The following is a 25,531-nucleotide window of genomic DNA, read 5'->3' on the forward strand; positions in this document are numbered from 1 at the left end:
TTTAATGCTAAGATAAGTTAAGTTAAAGGTTTAACATGCTAGAGGTACACACACATGAGGTGCTAGGATGTTTAATGATCAGCACAGCAAGCACCATCCCATATAGGGTGGGATGCATCAAGCATCACATTTTGTATGTCCCTAGCAGTGGCGGTTTTTACGTATGGGCTGCAGCCCCCCAGGTAAAATCCGCCACTGTCTCTGCCTAAAGTGAAGCCAGATGAAGTCTGTGAGACTGCTCTGGCTTCAATGTGACTGGCAGTGACTTCCTATTGGAAGTCTGACCTGTTAGTCACTCAAGGCAGTCCAATTGGGAGTTGTTCCCTCCCTCTGGGATGGCTCTCTGCGCAAATGCGTGGCAGCCCCCAAATCAGGTTCTGTGCATGCGCAGTACCACAGATGATACTGCGCATGCGCCATACCCAGGAACCGGATTAAACCTTCAGGGGCTGCTGCAAAGGCAGCCCATGGAGGCTTGGGCCAGCGCATGTGCAGCATGTATGAAGTTACTGCGCATGCACTGGCCCTGTGCAGAGGACCGGCGGCCAGGATGGCATGGGGATCTCGGCGGGGGCATCGGCAGCGGAGGGGGGGTAGGGCCGCATTGCGGCAGCCCCCATCTTCCTAAATGGTAAGAGCCACCACTGGTCTCTAGCATAACAGTGATTGATGGAATCACACAGGACGGCGATAAGATCGATATGAATTGCGCTTTGTGATGATAGGACATCCGGGTTTATGACCCGGGGTTCTCACCTGTGCATGCGCCAGCTGACATGCATGCCCCAGGGACACTGGAAACATGGCAATAAGAAACCCATAGGCTTCTATTACTATTATTAGAATTATTAACAATTTCTTACATAGTGCAGCATATTCCATTGCACAGTACAATTGGAAACAACAGTGATAGAACATAGAGGTAGGAAGGCCCTGCTCGCAAACTTGCAATCTATAGGGAGAACAGGCACTGATAAACATGGGGCCAGGTGCAGCAAGAATCAAAAAGTAATAAAGAGGAGAGTGATAAACCATCAGCCAATCAGCTCGTAACTTTTTGATACCAAGTCTATACAATGGCAGTTAGGAGTTGATTGGCTGGTTGTTTATCACTCTCCACTTTATCACTTCTTGAAGCTTGGCGTAACTGGCCCATGGACAGGTGCTACTGTATCTATTGTATATTTATGGTCCATGTGGCATTGGCTACAGGGTCTAAGCACCAAGCTCCAATACATTTGGCAGCTTGGTTCATAGGAGAAATGTACCCAGTATTAAAGTAAATGTGAAACCTAGAATTGGTTTTAGTCCTTTTTATTGATAATCGTTTTGGATTGCCTAAGAAATAAAAGTCTACATTTGCAAGTGCCACTATGAAATTTCTATTAAGTAGCCCTTTACTAGCATCAGAAGAGAAGCTGTCACCAGAGCCGGCCCTAGGCATAGGCAAACTAGGCAAATACCTAGGGGCACCAGCAGCTTCTGCAGATGATATGCAGCATGCCTATATTCTGTGTGTGAGTGAGCCTCATCTGCATATGAAGTAGTGTATTCATGGAAATCACTGTAACATAGCATTCTGCATGCAGGTACAGCCACAGTCGCACACAGAATATAGCCATGACGCATAACATTTTAATCATCGGAAGCTCCTTGTGTGTCCTGGTCACATAACAATGCAAATAAGATGAATTTTCAGCAAAAAAGGCACCCAACGTTAGCAGAACTGGCCAGGAGCTGCATGGCCGCAAGATGTATGAGGAAATATCTGTATCCAAGCAGAGGCAGAGGACACAGTGTTAGCAGCTGTGCGAGTGCTGTCTGCAGGTGGGTTGGTTGTGCAATAGTGTTCGGCATATGTGTAACAGGCATTATGTGTGTCATGTGTATAAGGGTATTACTAATGTGCAACATGTGTAACAGGCATTATGTGTGTCATGTGTATAAGGGCATTATTAATGTGCAACATATGTGCAAAGGGCATTATGTGTGTCATGTGTATAAGGGTATTAATAATGTGCAACATGTGTGTAAGGGGCATTATGTGTGTCATAATGTGTATGAAGGGCATTAATAAAGGTTGGTAGAATATGTAAGGGGCATTATGTTTATAAGGACATTAATAATGTGTGTCATGTGTAAAGGGCATTACTGTGTTGTATTATCAGGGGTGCCGAGAGAAAGGGGTAGGGGGTACAAATGACCCAGGCCAAAGTCTGATGGAAGGGCCCAGTGGGGCCCCAGGGGCGGATTGGCCCACCGGGAAACCGGGCCATTTCCCGGTGGGCCGTCCCAAAACGCCGTAAAACTGGGCCGGCCGCGCTCCCCCTGGACTCTCTTGGCACTTTTCCCACATCCAAAATGGCCACGGGAGGGCTGCTGCGCATGCGCGATAGCGCACAGCACCTCCCATAGTGCTTCGTGTGCGGCGTCAGCGCGGGCTCCCACTGCTCCTGTTCCCCCACCTGGAGGCAACAGAGCAGGTGAGCCCCCCCGCCCCGCATAACAAACACTGCCCGCCGCCTCTCGCTCCCGCCAGCATTACAGCAGCGCTACCCCGCGGGCTGCCTCCGCCAGCACCACCCAACCCCCCCCGGGCAGCCTCCGCCAGCACCCCAACGCCCCCCCCCGGGCTGCCATCGCCAGCACCCCTCCTAAGGGCTGCTGCACGAGTTCTCCTGGGCTGGATTGCAGTCCCAATCCGCCCCTGCCGGGCCCCCTCCCCTTAAGTGACAGCAGCAGCTGCAGCTCTTCTCCTCTGCCCAGCACACACTGCTTTGTGCTGGGTTGCAGTGTGGCCATGGAGGTGCTTAAAATACAATATTTTCTCAGCATTTTTTTTATAAGGGTATAATGTGAATAATGTGAGGAGTAATGTATATAAGGTAAAGTGGTACTACTGTGTGATGTAACGTGAATAAGGAACACCATCGCATGATATAATGTGAATAAAGTTGCACTACTGTGTGGCATAATTTGAATTGGGTATACTATTGTGTGGCCATGCCCCTTCCCAGCAAGAACACACCCCTGTTTTTATTTAAAATATTGCGGGTAGGAGCACCAAAATTATGACTGCTATGATGAGGGTTGATGGTGCTGGGAAAGGGGAGCAGGGTCAAAGGCGGAACTAGTGGCGGTGCTAAGGGGCACCAGCCAAAATCTTACCTAGGGTGTCATTTAGGCTAGGGCCGGCTCTGGCCATCACTACAGTAGTAATATCCATATATACCAAATGCAGATGAGAATAGGATTTCATTTTTCAAAATGTTACATATGCCTTAAGAATTCTATTACTATAAAAACAGCAAAAGTAGAATAACCCTGTAAAATACAATCACAGGGCACATCTTCATAACTCATTCATTCATATACCTGTTTTTGTGCTGTGTTAAGACTTGATATATACTGATTAAAAAAGTCTGGTTCTCAAAGCTTCCCATTACACAGTCCTTGTGTATGCGGAATTCAGCAGCTGTCACTGCTTCTCCCTCAGGTATCTGGGATAAATTAAATTTGAATTCTTTATGATGTCTTAGACGAGGTGACAACTCCTTGTCGTATTCAACTGCAAAAGACATGAAGAAAAGCATATTAAAAGTGTAATTATAACAAAGCACAAATAAAATATATCTTAATATAAATTGACACTAGGTACAAGAACAACCATAATAATAACAATGATAATAATAATAATAATTATAATAATAACAACAACAATAAGATAGACACATAGGGGGACATTTACCAAAATGGATTCGTAGAAAAAAGGTGTATTCGTAGGGAGAAATACACCTTTTTTTTTACGAATTTGTATTTTCGGGATTTACAATCCCCAAAATACAACAATTCGTAGTCCTAAAGATGGAACATTCGTATTTGTAGTTACAAATACGAATGCCCTACACCATCGATAGGATATGACAGAAATCACCATTCAAAAGAATGGTGGTTTCTGATTTACTAAGCAGCCGTATTGATAATACGGCTGCTTAGTGGTGTAAAACACCCACGCAAATACGACAGGAAAATAGAACACCATTTTCCTGTTCTATTTGCGTTTTAGCCTGCACGGATCAGTCAGGCTTCAGTGTAAAAAAAATTGAAAAATTAAATAAATAATAAAAAAAACGGCGTGGGGTCCCCCCCACAGCCGAAACCAGCACCAGGCTGACAGAGCCTGGAGCCGGTAATTAAAAATCAGGGAACCCGACAAATAGGGGCTCCCCGATTTTTAACAACCAGCCCCAGGCTCCAGGTCCGGGGCTGGTTCCCAAAATACGGGGGACAAAATGACTAGGGGTCCCCCGTATTTTAAGAACCAGCCCCAGGCAAAACCAGCCAGCAGGGTAATGCCACAGCCGGGGGGAGACTTTTTATGCAAGTCCCCCCGGCCAAAGCATTAACCCTACCGACCAGTCAGCCTGGCCAGGGGCCCTGGGGGAGTGGGGACCCCCCCAATAAAGGGGTCCCCCCCCTCCAGGACTTACCTGACCAGGCTGAAGCCTGGTGCTGTCCTCGATGCCCCTGGGCGGTGGGCATCGAGCTGATAGCGGTGTAAAAAATAGAAAAACCATTGTTTTTTACTGTGGCACTACAAGTGCCAGCAAGCCTCCCCAGCAAGCTGGGACTTGGATAACCACAAGTCCCAGCCTGCTGGGCATTAAAGGGCCCGCTGGGTCTTGTAGTGCCACCGTAAAAAAAATAGTTAAATAAAACACACTGACACCCGTTTTAAATAAAAGTTTAATACACACATTACATACATACTGATACTTACCTTTCTTGATCCCGTAGGTAGCCCTGGTCCTGATGTCCTGTGTCGTCCTCCAGGTCCATGTCGGCTGTCTGCGTCGTCCTCCAGGTCCATGTCGACGGTCCGTGTCGTCCTCCAGGTCCATGGCGGTGTCCGGGTCCGAAGAAATCCATGTTGGAGCTGTGGAAGGAAATCCTACTCACCTGGTCCTGCGCTGAAGAAGTCTTCTCTTGATCCGACGTAATCCAGGTAATCTTCAAGCTGTCGCCGGTCCCCGCTGTCTGCGCTGTCTCTGCATCCCGCTGAGGAGAGATGCTGAGAAGTTTCATATTCGGCGCCTCTCCTCAGACTGAATTCTAATGGTTTTTCTATTTTTTACACCGCTATCAGCTCGATGCCCACCGCCCAGGGGCATCGAGGACAGCACCAGGCTTCAGCCTGGTCAGGTAAGTCCTGGAGGGGGGGGACCCCTTTATTGGGGGGGTCCCCACTCCCCCAGGGCCCCTGGCCAGGCTGACTGGTCGGTAGGGTTAATGCTTTGGCCGGGGGGACTTGCATAAAAAGTCTCCCCCCGGCTGTGGCATTACCCTGCTGGCTGGTTTTGCCTGGGGCTGGTTCTTAAAATACGGGGGACCCCTAGTCATTTTGTCCCCCGTATTTTGGGAACCAGCCCCGGACCTGGAGCCTGGGGCTGGTTGTTAAAAATCGGGGAGCCCCTATTTGTCGGGTTCCCTGATTTTTAATTACCGGCTCCAGGCTCTGTCAGCCTGGTGCTGGTTTCGGCTGTGGGGGGGACCCCACGCCGTTTTTTTTATTATTTATTTAATTTTTCTATTTTTTTTTACACACTGCAGCCTGCACGGATCTGACTGATCCGTGCAGACTGCTACAAATAATTCGTATTAGCAGCCGTATATACGGCCGCTAATACGGATGGCTACACCATCGGAGGGTTACAAAGCAGTCGTATATGACTGCTTTGTAACTGATCCTCCGGAACACGAGGTTGCATACGACTTAAACAGTCGTATGCAGCCGTAGGGGAAATACCAATACGAAAAACTAGGTTTTTCATATTGGTAAATTTCCCCCATACTGTAGTTTCCCCAGCACTGTACATGGAAAATACAAAGAAACAGTGAAATTTGACATAAAGTTGATGAATAGTTCAGAACTCAATGAGCATGTCCCCATAGTAGTGTAAGCAAAAAGCAGAGTTGCTGAACAGTTCTAGGATACAAGATACAGGAAGCACTAAAAACATGGAAAGTGACGGAAAGAGGGACGAACTCATGAAAGTTTACACAGGAAATGGGTAAAAAGTTTGAGCGAGACCTGGGGAAGATCACATCAAGGCAAAAGATACAAAATTAGATTTAGCAGGAGGGATGGTAGGCTTCACAGAAATGGGCTATTCTCTAGAGCAGTGGTAGCCAACCCTAGCCCTCGAGAGCTACCAACAGTTCACATTTTCCAGACAACCTAGCTGCTGCACAGCTGCACTCATTAATCACTGACACATTTTAAAAGATCCACAGATGGAGCTAATTAGCTCACTTGTGATTCTGGGGCAGATGTATTAAGCTTTAACAAGAGATAAATGCAAGGGTGATAAGGAGAGATAAATGTCTAGCCAATCAGCTCCTTACTGACTTTTTTCAAACACAGCCTGTAACATGGCAGTTAGCAGGTGATTGGCTGGACGTTTATCTCTCCTTATCACCCTTGGATTTATCTCTTGTTAAAGCTTAATACATCTGCCCCTCTGTGAGGAGACCTGCAAAACATGCACTGTTGGTAGCTCTCGAGGACTAGGGTTGGCTACCCCAGCTCTAGAGAGTAGTAGAAAGTCTGACTTGGCAAGCAAGAAAGCTCCAGAGATGTTGGGCAGAGCAGGAGAAATGTTGGAGGTGGGAAGTGAGAGGAGATAACCTGTGTACAGTAGAAGTTGGGATCACAGGAAAAACACATAAGACAGAAGGGAGTGGAGACAGAAATGAGGTTGGAGATGTAGAGTACTTGGAGGATAAGGAGGATTAGTAAGGTCTTTATAAGTGAGGCTCAGGAGTTGGAACTGGATTTTGAGTGTGATAAGGGTCATTGAAGCAAATTGCAAATAGGGGAATTCATTATATTAAACCATATTCATCAATTAAAAATTCTGTCCCTGACAGAAATACTATTATTTATCCAAAATAAGTACAGTATAACTTTTTCACCCCTCATTTCATTACCCTACACAATTTTAATAAATATCAACCATTCATTCCGGCTTTGTAAAGTGCATATATACAGTACTAGTAAGCCTGCTCAAAGCAAAAGCTTCGAAAGCTAGTTGCCTCTGTTAGAGAAAGACAGGGATGTAGTTTCACTCGCTGCCAACAGATGGCAGTGTTTCGCAGACACACAGACACTAGATAGATAGATGATACTGTACATTTGTACACTGATAAAGTAAAACCTCTTTTGCATGCATAGCCTTGTACTTTACACTACATTTAGGGGCAGATTCAGAATCGCATGTAGCGATCCAAATTCGGGCCCAGCCCGATGGACAGGGTTTGTGCATGCATTTCTGTGCATGTGCAAACCCCGGAACCGACCGGCTCGCCGGCGCATTCATTGCGGGGAGGAAGGCCCAGGGGTAGAGACGGGGCTGGAGCAGGGGAATGCCCAACATGTTATGGGCACCCCCGGTGAAAATGCTGGGCAGGCTGATGTCTGCTGTGGCGGGTGGCTGACATGATCAACACCTGCCCCCTCTTCGGCGGACTCCAACAGAAATAAAAAAGAGTTTAGACTGACTTTTATTTCCAAAGGGGAGAGAAATCATTCAATGGTCGATGGCCCTCTAATAATTTCTCTGCTCTTCAGCTGCATGTGAGTCGATGTGTTCGTGTACCTCCCTGCGCATGTTACCGGGGGGATTCGGCGGCAGGGATGGGCGGGGCATTCGGGTGTTGCTTAGCGAGAGTTGCTGAATTGGGCCCTTACTGTCTGTTACATTTTTTTGTAGGTTATTTTTTCTATTATGCCTTCAATTCTACACTCAGTAACACTGCCTGATTAACCAAGAGGCTGATTAACCTGCAGCCTAGAGGACCAGGACTGGTGGGGGGCTTGAAAATAACAGCCGAGGAAAAATGGCCTAATTTATTCCAAGCGAACACCCGTCTCGATGTACCGCGGGGGTAAAGTTCTAAAGGTGCCTGCCAGACAGCTGTGCCAATGTGACTTACTGATGGAACCATTACTTCATGTTACAGCGCCAGTTGGGCAGCCTAAAGCCAAACTCTCCTTCACATGCTACAAGCATTAGATCATACATGCCAGTCATATATCCTTCGTCACATGCACATGGGCAGTGTAAATGGTGAGTCCCTGAGCGCTCATACATGTGTGTTTAGCAGCATTACAAGGGGAGCTACATGTGTATTAGCCAATGTTCTATTACATTGTATATAAACACTGGACATTACACATTCCTGAATGACATGCTCCTGGGCATCATAATACAACTCATACACATTCCACCCAACCATGTGACACTACACCTACACAACAGGCACTGATCACAGAGCATTACTATAACAAACTATCACATCATGGGAAAACACTCTTCTTCAAATTAACATTATCGTCATAATACTACAATAATAAATAGCATTAAATTGTCTATCAACACAAAACAATAAACCTATCCTACATGATTTGACCATTGGACATGAAAATTAATAATAGAATTTTAATGTATTCTATTCAGGCATATACCCTGTATAATATGATTCCTAAAAATAATTAGTAGGCAGTATCAGGCACAGCTTAGAGATACTGTTATTTTTAATGTTAGCAGTACAGTACTACAGTACTGTATATTGATATTTCTGCAGCTGTGAAAATGTATTTATGTAAAATTAGAATACATATGCCTATTAATTCCAAGGTATTCCAGGTATGTGATGAAATATTTGACATACCAGCTAAATCACACAGGAAACAGCGGTCACCGGAAGAGTGCATCTTATCGCATGGTAAGTTCCATCACCTGGAACAGATTTCTCAGGCACTGATTGCAACCAAATGACAACTCAATGTGCTATAGCATCTACAGTATGCAATTCATTATACTACTATTTATTTGGACTGGACTTCAGTTTCCCTAAAGACTTCTGGGCCAACTTAACTGGTTTCCAATTACTAGTTTCTTACCTAACATTATAAAGCAGCACTTCAGTCTCAGTGGTGTGATGTCCTACACTTTGATATATTCTCTTTCAACTACTAATAACTGATGTATCAAAAAATTTTTTTTTTTTTTTTTTTTTTTTAAAGGTGAATATTTCTGGGTATTATCAGCCTAAAACTCAGTAACAACTGCAACTCTGCCACAAAGTGGAAAACCCCATAAAATCACAGAACAGGGTCAACAACTGCTAAGGTGCATGGTGCGTAAAAAAGTTGGCAATTATCTGCTTATTCCATAGCTGAAGAGTTCTGAAATTCCACTGGCATTAATGTACACACAATAACTGTGTGCCAGGAGTGTAAAGGAATGGGTTTCCATGACCGAGCAGCTGAATACAAGCATCACATAACTGTCAAATGCCAAGTATCGGATGGAGTCGGGTAAAGCACACGGACACCGCACTGTGGAGCAGTGGAAAAGTGTTCTGTGGAGTGACGAATAACTCTTCTCTGTTGGGTGAGTCTGGGTTTAGCGGATGCCATGAGAACGTTACATGTCGTATCAAAACATAGTTTGAAGAGTTTGATGCGGAATAATTTGTCTGACCAGCTCTGAGCCCTGACCTCAACCCTATCAAGCACCTTTGAGATGAGCTGAAACGGAGATTATGACACATTACTTCTCGTCCGACTTCAGGGCCTGACCTCATAAGTGCTTTTCAGAGTGAATGGACACAAATTCCCATGGCAACACTCCAAAATCTTGTAGAAAGCCTTTCTAAGAAGAGTGGAAGCTGTTATAGCTGCAATGGATCTGGCTGATAGGTTGACAGTAACTAGGTAGACCAGTTTTTTAACCACTGCGCTGTGCCACACTAGTGTTTTGAGCTTTTCTAAAGTGTGCCACCAGAGCTAGAGATGTCCACACTAGGTTAGAGCCACCACTGTTTCATCTGTTATTTACTGCTCTCTTGTTATCATGTGAGGGCCAATGTATTTTATTCTTGATAACTGTGGGGACCAGTGTGATTGTTATTTCATATAGGGGCCAATGGGATTTTTTTTTTTTTTCCTATGGGGGCCAATGTGTTTTTCCCTGTAGGGGTCCGATAGTGTGCTTTGGCTATTTTAAACTATTGGGACAGATGCATTAAGCCGGCTGAAGAGATAAAGTGGAAGGTGATAAGGCACCAGTCAACTCCTAACTGTCATTTTCAAACATAGCTGTTTATCGCCACTTTATCTTTTCACCAGGATTAATATATATGTCCCCTTGTTTGGTGTGCCATGAGCTGAAAAAGGTTAAAAACACAGTCAATAGGTTGACTACTATTGGTCAACAGGCAAAAGGTCACTCAGATAATGTGTTCATATTTTGCAATCTGCATGGACTTCAGTTGGGAACAGTAAAATCTGCAGAGGAAAGCAGGGGGACCTGTTACACTAATTGTGAGTCTATATAGACAGATATCGACATGGACACAAAAACATGAAAAACCCACGTCAACCTTTTCGTAAGTTGACAATTTCCCCAATGACCTTTTGCTTCTGTCGACCTAGTGCATGTCAACCTTTTTACTTGGTTGACCTTTTCACTTTCAACTTTTGATTAGTCAACCTAATGACTGTCAACCTACTTATTTTTAATAATCCACAACAAAATGGAGACCAACTCCATCAGTGCCCCTCTTTGACTGCAGTCTTAAGGGCCCCTTACACTTGTGAGATTGTCAGATTTGACCCATTTCAGGTGGATTGGGTCAATTTATCTGACAAAATATGATGTGCCTGTTTTAGACCCAATGCACAATCCCGTGCCATTGGGTATAACCAAGAGATTGCAAGAGATTGATCCTCCTGCACATAGGATAAATCTCGAGTCAATCAGGTCCAACTTGTTGGACAAGTGTAAAGGTGCCCATACACGTTACAATTATTGTATACAATATTGTATACAATATCGCATCTCATCCGATCTCGGTTTTGCGATGACATCAGATGAGATGAGATCTAGTACAAAAAGTATGTGCAGCACATACTTTTTGTACTAGATCTCATCTGATGTCATTGCAAAACCGAGATCGGATGAGATGCGATATTGTATACAATATTGTATACAATAATTGTAACGTGTATGGGCACCTTAAGGCTGCCTTAACCTTAGACTAGAGTGATAGGAATGACCTTGTATTCTGGATTGATAGCGTCCTGCCATAGGATAGAGTCCTGCCATCAGTGCTGATGATCACAGTCACATACTGCCTCTAATTAACAGACAGCTGTAAATTTTTTCTGATTCACTTCTGTCTGTGAATTAAAGGCAGCTCACAACCAGTATGAGCCAAACTGAGGAAAACCATACCACGCAGGAGATTGTGCTTGTACCCTGTCACCCACTCTTTCTCCCTGTCACAATGTGCCCCCTCTACCGTACACTGTCACCCACTGCCATGTTGCATATTGTGAACTTGGGTTGGGGTGTAAGAGGGGGACCTAAATCATATTTTTGCTCCTGGGCACACAACCCACAAGCTCTGCCACTGGAGCTCTATGTATGCATGGTAGAGTACCTCCTAATACCACTTTTACACCAAAATCCCAGGTAGGACATGGGAATTTGAACATGTCCTGCCTCATTCCCCATTTACACTGCACTTCAATCCTGGTTATTCCCTGGTAATGCCCTTTTACACTGAAAATGGATCAGCCCTGCCTTTCCTTGCTGATGTCATTAAAAATGGCCTTTTTGGGCTTTTTATTATGAGGTCACAAGAAAGGGAACAAGTTTTTTTGCTTTATTATTCTGAAAATATGCATAAAAAGGTTCAAACATTTGTAAACTTTATATATAGATGTTATACATTCTCATATTGAAATATAGAGATGTGTATGAGTAAGAACAGGCAAAAACTTGGAAAATAGACCAATAGTAAAACATTATGCCAGAAAAGTTTACCAACCTAGGACACTTTATAACACAGTGTTTTGTAACACACTACATAAAACATGGATTCGGCATGAAAAGCCGGCGGTCGGGATCCCGGCGTTCAAAATCCCGACGCCGGAATCCCGAACGCCAAAATCCCGACAAGGGGGGGACGTGGATCGCCCCCCCCTGCAGGCTCGCTGCGCTTGCCACGCAGCGGGCCCGGTGCCTCGCTACGCTCGGCACACTAATTTATTCTCCCTCCGAGGGTGTCGTGGACACCCACGGGGGGAGAAAGTGTCGGGATTTCGGCGTTCGGGATTTTGGCGTTCGGGATTCCGGCGTCGGCATTTTGAACGCCGGGATCCCGACCGCCGGGATTTAAACTGCATCCCATAAAACATTACCTACTGTATATTGCACAGGTTCTGAAAGTCAGTCCACAGGACCCCACACAGTGTGTGTTTTGACCTGGAAAACATGAACTGTGAGGACCAACTTTGAGAACCACTGGTAAAATAAGACTCCTTATAAAAAAAAACATAACCAAATAACTGCTCCTGTAGGGAATCACAGCCATAAATATGAAGAAATAAAGTGCAACCTTTTAGAACTTTTTTTAAGAGTTTGCAACCTTAGGTCAAATTCCGGCACACAAAAAGTTCTTGTGACTCTAGGATTTGTGGGTTGGTAATTGTAGTGCTGGGAATGTTGCTGGGAATGTTGTGCTGGCTGCATGAAAACATGTGAAAAAGCGCGTTCTAAAAGGGACATTTGTCTCTCTTGCATAGCCATCAATTGAGACATAAATGCCTGCTGATTTCTGCCTCTCAGCTTCAAAATATTTGTCCATGCGAGCATCCTCCTTTGCTTGGACATCAGAATACAATTGGTGGAGATGTTCCACTATCACAGATGTCATCGCTTTAGTCGCTTATTCAGACCGGTTAGGCTTTTTCTTTTTGGCAGGAACGGTGTACACTACAATTGGACGAAACAAAATAATCAAATTAGACAGTTCCATGACAACTGATATATAAAAATAGCAGTATTGTTTGCGTAAATGTGCTAGTGGCCTTCTCCCACCTGCATGCTAGCAACATTCTGCAACAGATACCGGACGGGATGTACTCACAAGAAAATGCGTTAAAAAACCCCACGAGGGGACGCGGATTACTTCACAAGTATTCCGCGTCTGCTCGCCATGCTTCGAGCTCGGTGGCTCGCTGCGCTCGCCACACTATATAAACTCAACTCCACGCCGACGTGGATAGTGGGGGTATGAAAAGGTTGGAGGACATGTACCGCCGCCCCTCGCTGCGCTCGCCATGCTTCAGGTTGGCGTTGATACTGGGGTGGCTTTAACTATGGGGGGGGGGGGGGGGCATTTCACATAGTAATTACCCATCAGGGTGGGTGTACAATTAAAAATTGGGTCTGGGGGTGCATTTACCATAGGAATCAATGGGAAATCGCATCGCATGCCATTGTAATGGCATGCGATGCGACGCGATTTTAAAATTGTATAGGAACTGTAAAAACCCTTATATCAGGTCAGATCGGGTCCCAGCGCATACCTTAAGTAATGGTATGCGATGGGACCCGATGGGCGCCGTGCTAGGAAACAAGTACCGAAACTGTTAATAAATAAAATAAAAATAAATACACGATTATACCACGGTAGGCAGCAAAGATGGCAGACATATGTTAGAGCAGCCTACCCCCAGTTTGCATTTCAGTGATTTTACTGTGTGAAATGGGTGTAAATAAAAATTGTCTACTTACAATTAGATGGAGTGCTTTGTTTGGGGAGCGCCATCTGCTTCCTCAACATCATCTATTGTTTCTTGGACATCATCAGATTGCATTGACGAAGCCATCACATTATTCTCTGCTACCCCATCATCACAAAACAGCAGCGGTGTTGCCGGGCTCAGGTGTGCTGAAATCTCAGTGCCTTCGGTGAAAACAATGATGACGACTGGGTGGCCTGGGTAGTCGCTACATCATGGCTATCCTGGCTATTGTCCATCTGGCTGCAATCAAGGAGAATAGTCACAGTGCACTCAATCCAGCCTAAAAGCTGACCTAATTGTGCTTCAGGTCATGCACTTTGCTGAAATATTTTCGTAGAGATTTCAATTTATTCACAAGCTATTGTTGCGCGTGATGAATTCTTCTGAATTTCAGTATCTCTGCAATATTGCAATACACTATCGCTCCATAATGGCACCGATCATCTGATGCCGAATCTCCTCATCTGCCGTTATTTGCAGGAGCTCACGTATCTCCTTATAGGACCAGTTGCTGGAAGCACACATGATGGTGCAGGTCAAGTTTGGGGTCTGCCAAACAGTCAGGCGGAGGGTGATGCTGTGGTACACACTGCATGACAGCCATGTGTGTTGCAGAGATGAGGCTTTAAACACACTGTGTAGAGCTCTTGCAGCACAGGATGTTGCTGTAGTGTAGGGTGCAGGCTATAAACAGCCTTGTATCGCTGCTTCTGCTGCTCCACGTGCTCTGTGCGGGTCTATCAGAGACACAGAAGCACCAATCAGCTTCTCGCGACATTTTCTGGGTCAAATACCCCGGGGAAGTACCATGTACACAGCCTCTAACCCTGAATAAGCCCCGTGTCTGACCTTGAGCATTTCCTTGTCAGATTGCCAGCAATAACCCGGGTCGAGGCTCTGGCCCTGGGGAGAGGACAGGCATTTCAAAAAAACATGGGTGTTCCAGGTCCCAAGATTTCTGTTGCCAATCCTGCCTATGTCAACTATCTGGGCACATTTCTTCTTGTCCTGAGCACATCCTAGTATAAATGTGTATACTGTACCCCCAACAACAGAGGTCTTGGCTCCGGAGATCCCGGATGGAAGGGCATTCACATGGGACACGGTAAGCATTTTTCCCCAAAAAAAATTTCAACCAATCGACAAATGTCCAGATCTCAAAAATCCTGACTCTCCCGACAACCACCGGTAGATTGGGATCCGAAAGAGGCCCTGGAAGATTTTGGAGGAGTGGCCAGACATGGTCAGCATCTTTAGATGGAGTTTTGTACTGCAGAATAACAGAATCAATGGGGACAAAGCAAAGTAATGTGTGTAATTGGCTGCCATATTGTAGGGCCACATCTCAGATAAAGGAGGACTTGGAAGTACGTCAGCCTACCAGGAATCTTCCCTGTGAACTCTATGGCCAATCCACCCCTGCCAACAACAGTGGCACGTTTGAATACCTCCTATACCAATCATGCTTAGATTCTGATGATAAAAACATATATATTATATTGGCTCTGGAAGTGTTGGATTTCACAACTAGTACTAGGATTAATGGGGCTGTAATAGTAGTCTAAAAGTTCTTGTAGTTTACACATGTTAATATTTATTTTTACAGTTTTGCTAAATGGTGCGATGTTTGGAAAAATGCTGATGAAGCATAAAATAGCTGGAAATATGCTCTGCATAAGGAAAAAACAATATGTCTTTAACAGTTATTAATTTTAACTCACACAGACATTTGAGGACATGTCAATCACACAGAGATCTTAGTAAAGGAAAGTAACATCATACCCCCACTCCAACCAGTGGCTGCAAAATAATATTTATTATTTGAGAGTATAATCACAATTAATAATGATGTTTATGGGAAAACAGTTAGTGTTGGGCAAATGACTTCACTATTCTATTGGGAGGACAGTATTACATTTCCCTTATTATTTTTGCATTCGATTCTGAGATCAATAATACAGTATGTATGCATGTTAATTGAAATATACTAATGAATGTTGGGACCAAGTATACTACGTATTTGTGGCACATGACCTATGCATGCTGCCATTTGTCGTGGCACAATTGTATTATTACATTTGTTATTATTTATATTTGTAAGTCACTACAGTGCCATGTAGTGCCACAAAAAAGCATACACAAAATATAAATAGACAAATGCAGGGGACAGTGCTGCAGCTTTACTGTCATATGTTCCACACCTCCTGTCTTTCCTGGCCACAGTGTCTCCTGAATGAGATGCCATGATGTCAGCCCCTGAAGACAGGCAGCGAGGCAATGTGGCTATCATATTGCCACTTCACTCCCCCTCTGCTTCACCGGCCTACGGCTGCATAATCTTCCCAGGCTGCTGCTGGATATAACAGGCACCTGATCCAGGAGTGGGGAATTGGGAGTGTGGTAGAGACAGGAATGACGATGATGAGGAGGAGTGAGGGGGTATGTGTCCTTGGGTCAACTGTGCCTAAAGTATGTTGACAATCATTAGGTCAACCACTATTGGTTGACAGGTATTAGGTTGACACCACAAGGAGCTTTGCCTGGCTTCAAATTGGCAATAGCGTCTGCTATTTCTTGCGGGTTGATATCTGCAATTAATGATCTACTAAATTCGTCCGTCAACGTTTAGAGGGGGAGTTGGGTCCCAAAATTGTTCAGCTTCAGACAAGTCCACTGCTAAGGGAGGGATTATAATGTTCTATAAAAAGCATTTAAGAACATCAGCTATCAGTCTGTCAGAGGAAGTTAGTTTGTGACCAGGGTGAATTACAGAGGGGGTTCTCTGACCTTTCAATAGATTTGAAAATAGTTTACTTGGGTTTATTTCCATTCTTTTGAAATTTGAATACCTTAGTGAACGTGTACCATATTTCTAGTTTTGCGAAAATTTCCTCAAAAGTGGATTTAGCCACAGTACAATTGGATCTGGGAGAGGGAGTGGGGTTATGTTTAAATGCTTGGAAGGCTTTGGTTAATGTCTTCTAGTTTTTAGTGTGATGAGTAGGGGATAATGCGCCCTCTTATTGTGGCCTTGTAGGCCTGCCAATATAATGTGGGGTCAAGGGGGACAAGTGTGACGGGCCCCAGCAATCTCAAGGGCCCCAGAGCTTCCATGCCCCATCACTGTCAGTGACCCTCGCGGCCAGGCCGTCTACTGTGCACCATCTGTGTGTGGCTGAGTCTGACTGACACTGTGTGTCACTGCTGTCTACTGTGTGTGCGCCCTGCCACTCGGCGCTCAGAGCCATCTACTCTGTGTGTGCACATGGCCTGTGGCCGCAGGTGCACAGCCATACCCGCCGCTGGCACTGTAGCCTCAGTCTCTGGCTCCTGTACTTTATAGCACATGCGCGGGTCGTCTGTTCCGTGCCTGCTTGTAGTGCTCGGTATTCTTTTGTGAAAGTGACAGGCCAGCAGAAGGCAGCAGCCAGAAGCCAGGCCAACAGGACTGAGAACGAGAGAAGTCTGCACCTGAATGCAGGATCTGGAGCAGCAAAATGTTAAATGAGGCTCGTACAGAAGAGGGTTGTGTGGATTTGGGATTAGGTGGGGGCCCCAGAAATATAATTGTACAGGGCCCCAAGATTTCTTTTGCCAGCTCTGCACAGGACATCTGAATTGGTTGTTCATATAAGTCCAAAGCCTTCAAGACTTCCTCCTTTAAATTGGGGGAGGTGGCTAGTGCGGATGGGCACCACCATGAGATGAACTAATCTCGTTCTTTAAATCAGGCGTAATTTGACCTGATGCTGGCAGATGATTAGCGGAGCTGCTCCGTTTAGCTGCCGCTCATCAAGAAGCTGGAACCGGAAGTATTATCTTTTATTATTATATGTACCGAAGGATTTCTACTGGATAAAAGAGCCAAAGGACTACGGGAGATGTAGGTAAGTATGTGTGAGTGTTTCAGTATGTATGTAAGTGCATATAAGTGTGTAATAAACTTTGGTGTGTGTGTGTGTACTATATTTACTGTAATTTTTGTTTTACTGATGGAACTACAGGTAACAGCGGGTTCCACAGGTAAAACACAATATTAACTCTTCACTTTACACTTTGATGCTATGAACTCGGCACTGACAGCCCAAGGGTGTCGGGGCATAGCACCAGGCTTTGGCCTTTGGGTCCCTGGAAGGTGGGACCCCAGCTAGGGCTCACTAGTTTGGGGGGCTAATGCTATGGTGGTAGGAACCAATATACACGTGTCCCCGGCTATAGCATTACCTTACTGACTAGTGGAGCTCTGTGCAGGTTTAAAAAATACAGGAGACCACTACGTCCTTTTTTTCCTGTATGATTGAAACCAGGACCAGCCCAAGAGCCCAATGCTGGTTCTTAAAAAATAAGGGGAGCCCTACGCAATTTTCCCCATCAACGTTTTGAATCAGCAGTAGGTTGGTTGTGCTTAGCAATGAGGAACCCACGCAGTCTTTTTTATATGTTTTCTTAACTTCTATGTTTTCTTTACTATTACTATTACACACAGAAGCAATGCACGGAACTGACTGATCCATGCATGCTTCTCCAAAAACTCCATGGCAGTGTTTGCAGAAACAAATCGTGGTAAATTTCCGTGTTGTAGATGTGTCTATGAAAAGTCCTGAGTTTGGCCAATGGTCCAATGTTTGGTACATGTGTGTTCTGCAGTGATTTTCATTTGTATTTCAGCAAACTCTGACATGTTTTGTATATTATCAAGATGCATTTGATGGCCGAGAATGCACTCTCAAATCAACATGAACCTCTTGGTGGCTGAACTCTGTACCTACTTCATAGTGATTATTTTGTGGATCTTCTCACAAGTCTCCTTTATATGTGTACAGATAGGTGTAAGGGATGACATTTTCTAGATGTATTTGTATAGCTTAATGTAGCTTCTTTTTAATGATAATTGAACCAACAATGCCCACTTGGACATCGATATACTTGGATACTGCAATTCTCTTTTCCATATTTATACACTTGTCTCACCTTAAAGGAAATGTATCAAATCTTCTATAGAATGGAGAAGCGGAAGATATGTATATGTTGCCCATAGTAACAAATTAACTTCTAGTGAGCATGTATCAAGTACATTTTATAAATTGATAAGTAGAAGCTGGTTGGTTCCTATGGGAAACGTCTCCACTCTTTAGAAAATTTGAAACATCTTGTTTATTTCTAACTTCTTTGAGGAGATCTTTAGTCTTCAGATTGGACCCTTAATGGGTTTACTGCACAATGGGCCTAATTCACTAACGTTTAGAAGGGGCCGAATTTTCTGCGCATTTGGAAACCCCGGCATCAAGCGGCTCCGGGGATTTACACACTCGCCAGGCCTTTCGTTGCAGGGAGGGATGACCAGACGGAGGCAGAAACGCGGCTTGACCATAGAAATGGGTGCACCGTGAAAATGATGGACGGCGTTGCATCACTCTGTAAGCAGCGATTTTCACTGCTTATCGAGCCAACATAATCAACCCCAATGTGTGAAGATCACTTTAAATGTATGGAGAACATGTTCTTGAAACAAGGGAGCTGACATGGACGAGCACAGCAGCGGGACTGGATGTTTGAGTACGTGCAATGTTCCCTGTTGAATGTCTGAGTACATGATTTGCTTATTTATCCAGGTTTAAATGAAATAATCAAGACAATGTTTCAGCAATGCTGCACATGCTATGCTTTCTTACTGCTGGTATAAATTCCCTGTACTATGCCAACATTCCTATAGTCCTTCCTACTGGTTTGTCACACGGGCCTGGAACGCACAAATCTGCACCGCTCTGCAGCTTTCCCAAACAGAGAAGGATAATAGCCTGTTCAGAAACAGTGCATTATTTTATTATTTTTGGCTGGCAGTTTTCGTTTTTGTTACGGGTAATACAACACATACCGTGTAAAACTGTTTTAATGACAGATCCAAATTTTGACCACAATATTTCCAGGGGACATAATTTGCTGTAAAAAATATGACTTTGGGAAAAATCTTTTAAAATAAGAGTCTCCCTGTGGTGGATTATTGTGTGTTTAAGAAAAAAAAACAAATCAAACAGAATAACCTACGCCCACAGCTTGCATATTATTTCAATGGTGTTTGTCAAGAATACGTTTGACAAATGGAAAAGTGTGTGGTGTTTCTAGCACCTAATTCTAAACATATGTTGTGATTTTTTTGGGATTCTCCAAATACTCATTTCCATATTTAGCGCTTAATTACATTTTGTTCTGCTTAATTTATACAGTAAATCAGGTACAAATTAATTTAGAACAAACTGAAAAAATTCCCTTTGTTGCGCTTATTAATTAAAAACCCCACTGAAGTTTTTAAAAGTCATAAGAGACTAATTTGGATTAAAATATATTTTTTAGCATATAAGGAGCAATAAATTATTTGCATGAGTTTACTGAAGGCTGCTGACTTTTGTAATAGACAAAGGTTACAAAGTAATTTATGCCACATATTAACTACAATGCACAATCTAGGCTTCAAAACGAATGATTTGTTATATTTCAATGTAAAATAATTTGCATATCTAATAATTTCTACCAATATCTGATTATACATGCCAACTGTGGCAAAAAAGAGAGAAGATTGCACCAGTCGCACAGGAAAATAGCTTTATAATTTTACACAGGAGCCCCTCTTTTTAATGATCACAATACTTTACAAAAAGTGTTTAATGATAATATGCACATGAGGGGGTGCTACCACGGGACACAAATGGAAGACATTTTTATTGAGAAAGAGAAGAATGTCACTTTTGTGGTGCACTTTAAAAAGAAGGGAATTTAAAATATAACCTTTATTTTGAAATAACTGATAAAATGTTGCGAAATATTGACAAACAGTGCTTTTTGAAGGTAAGTGCCGGCGATGGGTAACAACCCGCAGCCTGTATCTCGAGGCTGCGGGCGAGTATTCCATGGCGCTGGCTAGGTCTCACCATAGCGGCCAACTCCACGTGCGGACAGGTGTACCAACACTGGAGTGCTTAGCTACCTAGAGGGACCAGCCGTCGCCTGTGACTGCCGCTCTGGTGTGGGGGAAGCACCGGGGTGTCAGACTGTTACACCACCGGTCAATCACCACCCTGAAAGGAGCTGCAGTGAGTGGCGCCACTACACCGCTTCTCAGGCTCCACGGACTCAGTGAAAACTGACGTCCGTTGGTATCGCTGCACTAATTAAGCTAGCAATAATCAAAATACATTCAAAGGGGGAAGGGAGGCAGGGGGGCATACACTGCGGGCGCAGTCGGTCTGTGTACGAAGCGTAGCGCAGGTAAGCTTCGTTAGGACCAACCTGACAGTTGAACGGAAGCCTTTTTGTACCCATACAGGTCATCCATATTCATGAGGGGGTGTCCCGTGGGCGTGTAAGTGTTGATACGCCCAAATGGAGTAAGGTATGGTAATGAAAGAGGTGATTGCCGTGTATGTTTTAACATAATTAGTTGGTTACGATGCAGTGTCTTGATATGCAAAGTAATGGAGCAGGTAGTCGGGCATTGTTCTGTGCGTTACAAAAGGCTCACTATGAGGTTCAGACAAAGTGGAAATTTTTATACTTTTATTGTTGTTTTTATATGTCTCTTAAAAGTTTGTCACGTATGGGGGGGGGGGGGGGGGGGGTTCCCAGCAATAAAATAAGCGATTGTCCTGTATGTTTTTAACATAATTAGTAAGTATACGTTTTCTAGATATGCACAGTGATTTGAGCTAATAGTCGGGCAATATCCTGTGCATTTACAGAAGGGCTCACTATGGAGTTCAGACAATGGAACTTTTGATACTTTTATTTTTATATGTCTCTTAAAGAGATCGTCACACATTGTTATATATTTGCTGGGGGAAGAAAATACCCCCCTATCCATTTATCATAGTTGGTTATAACTGGTGCGATCTGATGGTTTGCATATGAAGCGAAAGAAAAAACGGTATTATCTTCTGCTTGTAAAAGATACATATTTCAGCAATTGTTGTTACGATCTTATGGATTCCACAATGGTGATTTCCATATCAGGTATTGGATTTAGGTTGATCATATCTTGGATGGTACAGATCGTTTGAGTGCTGGTCAATATTAATACAGAAGAAAAGAGGAAAAGAGTGTTTTGTATTGTGCTGATAGATATTAAATATCTATAAATAATAAGAATGAGATGGGATCAGAGTTTCACACGTGTAAATAAGTACATGACGTGGATATCCATTTGCTGGCATATTATGATCAAGATGCCTGTTTCTTAATTATGTCTTGTATGTAATTCTGGAAGGTGAATAACGTGATTGCAGTAGGTGACAAAGAAGGTGATATGCAAGTGTCAGGACGAATCCTTGGTGGGGGAGGGTTAGTTAGTGCGGTTAGAGGCAAAATCATATACCACTATATCGAGTGGAGAAGTGATGCTGAGGTTGAAGTCCGGCCCATACAAGTGGCTGAGCATCAGCCAATGTGGAAAAGTGAGAAGTCTAACGGAGGGAGTGAGCGCATATGTCTCTCCGATATATGTAGAATGGTGCGGGGTGTATACTCTGTGAAAGAGATAAAAAGCAAAGGTGTGGAAAACCAAAACTCAAACTGTGAGATAAAACAAAGGGGGTGATACACTGGGAATGACAATCTTGGTGTAGGGATGTAGAAATTCTGTGAGTATTATCATGTTGTTCTCTAATGAGAGTGTTAAAGATTGAAAGTGATTAAAGGCGGTAGAATTAGACAGCCCTTGAATTGTTTGGGGTGGATGTTGTTTATATTGCTAAGAAATAAAGATTTCCTTGCTAGGTTATTTTTATATGAAAACTGTATAGTTGTTCTCTTCGTTCAAGCCTCCTGGGGATACAGTGCCCATCAAAAAGATCAGTCGGGTTTCTTGTCTGAGGAGTTCCTGATCCCAGTCCCCTCTCTGTATTCCCATTTCCACTTTTTTCATTCTGAACACTTTTAACCCTAGTGGGTTGCCTCCATGGTACATGAGGAAGTGCCTGGCTACTGGTGTTAGTGCTTTGAATCTTTGTTGGTCCTTGGCTGCATTCCTGATGCTGAGATGATGTTCAGAAAATCGCTTCTTAAGAGCTCTTCGAGTCTTACCAATGTACTGTTTACCGCAGGGGCACTCCAGATTATAGATAACCCCTGCGGTTTCGCAGTTAATATATTGGTTGATTTTCCATACCTTGTCGTATTTATTTGTATAGGTTTTTCTTGGAATCATGTGAGGGCACATTTTGCATGTCCCACATTTGTATGAGCCTTTTTTTGTTATTTTGGCTCTAGTATCTTTTTCAAAATGGCTGTGGACTAGGATGTCCCTAAGGTTGCTGCTCCTTCTCCAGCTAATTTCTGTTCTGTCCCCCAAAATTTCCTCCAGATCTTGGTTTTGAGGACATATAGGTGTTTATTGAGTACCTCTTGTACTCCACGCCATTCTTGGCAGAATGTGCCAATAAATCTCACCTTATCTGGTTGGTCTATATGTTTGGCTTTAGGGACAAGAAGTTGTTCTCTCTTGTATCCGCGGACCTCTTTTTTAGCCCTTCGTATAGTTCTTTTGCTATACCCACGGTGCCTGAGCCTAGTGTCCAGTTGGTTCGCTCTTTCATCGTACACATTTTGCTTTGAACAGTTATGTTTGGTTCTTAGAAATTCCCCTTTTGGGAGGTCTCTAATAACTGGTGGAAAATGTGCACTGCTATTGTGTAGTAGTGAGTTGGTGGCCGTTTTTTTTACAGAAAATATCAGTGGATATTGAGCCATCTGTTCCGATAGTGATGCAAAGATCCAGGTACTCAACCTCTTTCTGGCTTGTGTGGAAGGTGAGTTTAAGATTCAAGTTGTTATCATTTAACTTTGTAATGAATTCAATAAACAGGTTGATGTCACCTTCCCACACTATAAGCAGGTCATCGATATACCTCAGCCATAATAGAATGTGCTCAGTATACCTTTCGTGGTTTTCGGTGAACACATGTTCGCGTTCCCACCACCCCAGGTACAGGTTAGCATACGTGGGGGCACAAGTGCTCCCCATCACAGTCCCCTGCACCTGGAGGTAGAACTGATCTTCGCACACAAAGTAGTTTTTGGTCAAGACAAACCTTAGCAATTTGATAATGAAGTCATTCAGGGGTGTTTCAAGATCCATACTCATAAAATACTTGGCAGCCTGTATACCATATGTGTGTATAATACTGGTATACATGCTCTCTACGTCGCAAGTAATTAACCAGGACTCTGAGTTTAGAGTAATATCCTGTATTTTATTTAGCATGTCCATTGTGTCACGCACTTAGGAAGGCAGTGTGGGGACAAATTTTCTGAGATAGTGGTCCACAAGTTGTGAGGCCTTTTCTGTAAGAAATCCCATCCCGGACACAATTGGTCTGCCCGGTGGGTTTTCCTCACATTTGTGGACCTTAGGTAAAAGGTACAGGGTGGGGATCTTGACCTCTTTTACCGTTAGGAAATCATACTGTGTTTTAATTATGATACCTTCCCTGTAAGCTGAATCCAACATCCTCTGGTATCCCTCCAGATAATCACTGGTAGGTTTAAAGAGGAGTCATTTGTAACATGAGGTTCCCCCAACTGCCGTGCCAGTTCTTTACGGTATTTGTCTGAGGACCAGAGTACCACATTGCCCCCTTTATCCGATGGTTTTATGATGGTATCTTTCCACCCCTGGATCTCCCTGAGTGCTTCTCTCTCTTGTGTGTTAAGTTTGTCTTCAAAATTATGTGAATTCTTACTGGTTTCAATCTTATCCAAATCTCTACTGACCAACTCCAGATATACTTTTACTTGAGGGCACAAGGACAAGTCTGGTGAAAATGTGGACTTTCTTTTTAATTTGATGTTATGAGTGTCTGGATTAGCTGCTGATGGATTTATAATGGTCTCTGATTCGCTGTTTTCTGTGATCTGTACCATCCAAGATATGATCAACCTAAATCCAATACCTGATATGGAAATCACCATTGTGGAATCCATAAGATCATAACAACAATTGCTGAAATATGTATCTTTTACAAGCTTTTCGCTTCATATGCAAACCATCAGATCGCACCAGTTATAACCAACTATGATAAATGGATAGGGGGGTATTTTCTTCCCCCAGCAAATATATAACAATGTGTGACGATCTCTTTAAGAGACATATACAAATAAAAGTATCAAAATTTCCATTGTCTGAACTCCATAGTGAGCCCTTCTGTAAATGCACGGGATATTGCCTCAAATCACTGTGCATATCAAGAAAACGTATACTAACTAATTATGTTAAAACATACAGGACAATCGCTTATTTCATTGCCGGGACACCCCCACATACGTGACAATCTTTTAAGAGACATATAAAAACAACAATAAAAGTATAAAAATTTCCACTTTGTCTGAACCTCATAGTGAGCCTTTTGTAACGCAGAGAACAATGCCCGACTACCTGCTCCATTACTTTGCATATCAAGACACTGCATCGTAACCAACTAATTATGTTAAAACATACACAGCAATTGCCTCTTTCATTACCATACCTTACTCCATATGGGCATATCAACACTTACATGCCCACGGGACACCCCCTCATGAATATGGATGACCTGTATGGGTACAAAAAGGCTTCCGTTCAACTGTCAGGTTGGTCCTAACGAAGCTTACCTGCGCTACGCTTCGTACACAGACCGACTGCGCCCGCAGTGTATGCCCCCCTGCCTCCCTTCCCCCTTTGAATGTATTTTGATTATTGCTAGCTTAATTAGTGCAGCGTTACCAACGGACGTCAGTTTTCACTGAGTCCGTGGAGCCTGAGAAGCGGTGGCCGATACAGTGAGACCTAGCCAGCGCCATGGAATACGCGCCCGCAGCCTCGAGATACAGGCTCCGGGTTGT

At 43.7% G+C, this 25,531-nt stretch overlaps 1 protein-coding gene across 1 annotated transcript in view; it reads right to left on the minus strand.

The window, feature by feature from the left end:
- The window catches only part of BMP6 (bone morphogenetic protein 6), a 206,464-nt gene that overhangs the window by 62,478 nt on the left and 118,455 nt on the right, over positions 1-25,531 (minus strand). Inside the window, exon 2 of the mRNA XM_083187957.1 lies at positions 3,376-3,568. Coding sequence (XP_083044083.1) covers positions 3,376-3,568 — 193 coding nt within the window. The remainder of the gene's footprint in view (positions 1-3,375; positions 3,569-25,531) is intronic.

Source organism: Crinia signifera, chromosome 5 (genome assembly GCF_055691185.1).
Source record: "Crinia signifera chromosome 5, ASM5569118v1, whole genome shotgun sequence".
Taxonomy (NCBI): domain Eukaryota; kingdom Metazoa; phylum Chordata; class Amphibia; order Anura; family Myobatrachidae; genus Crinia; species Crinia signifera.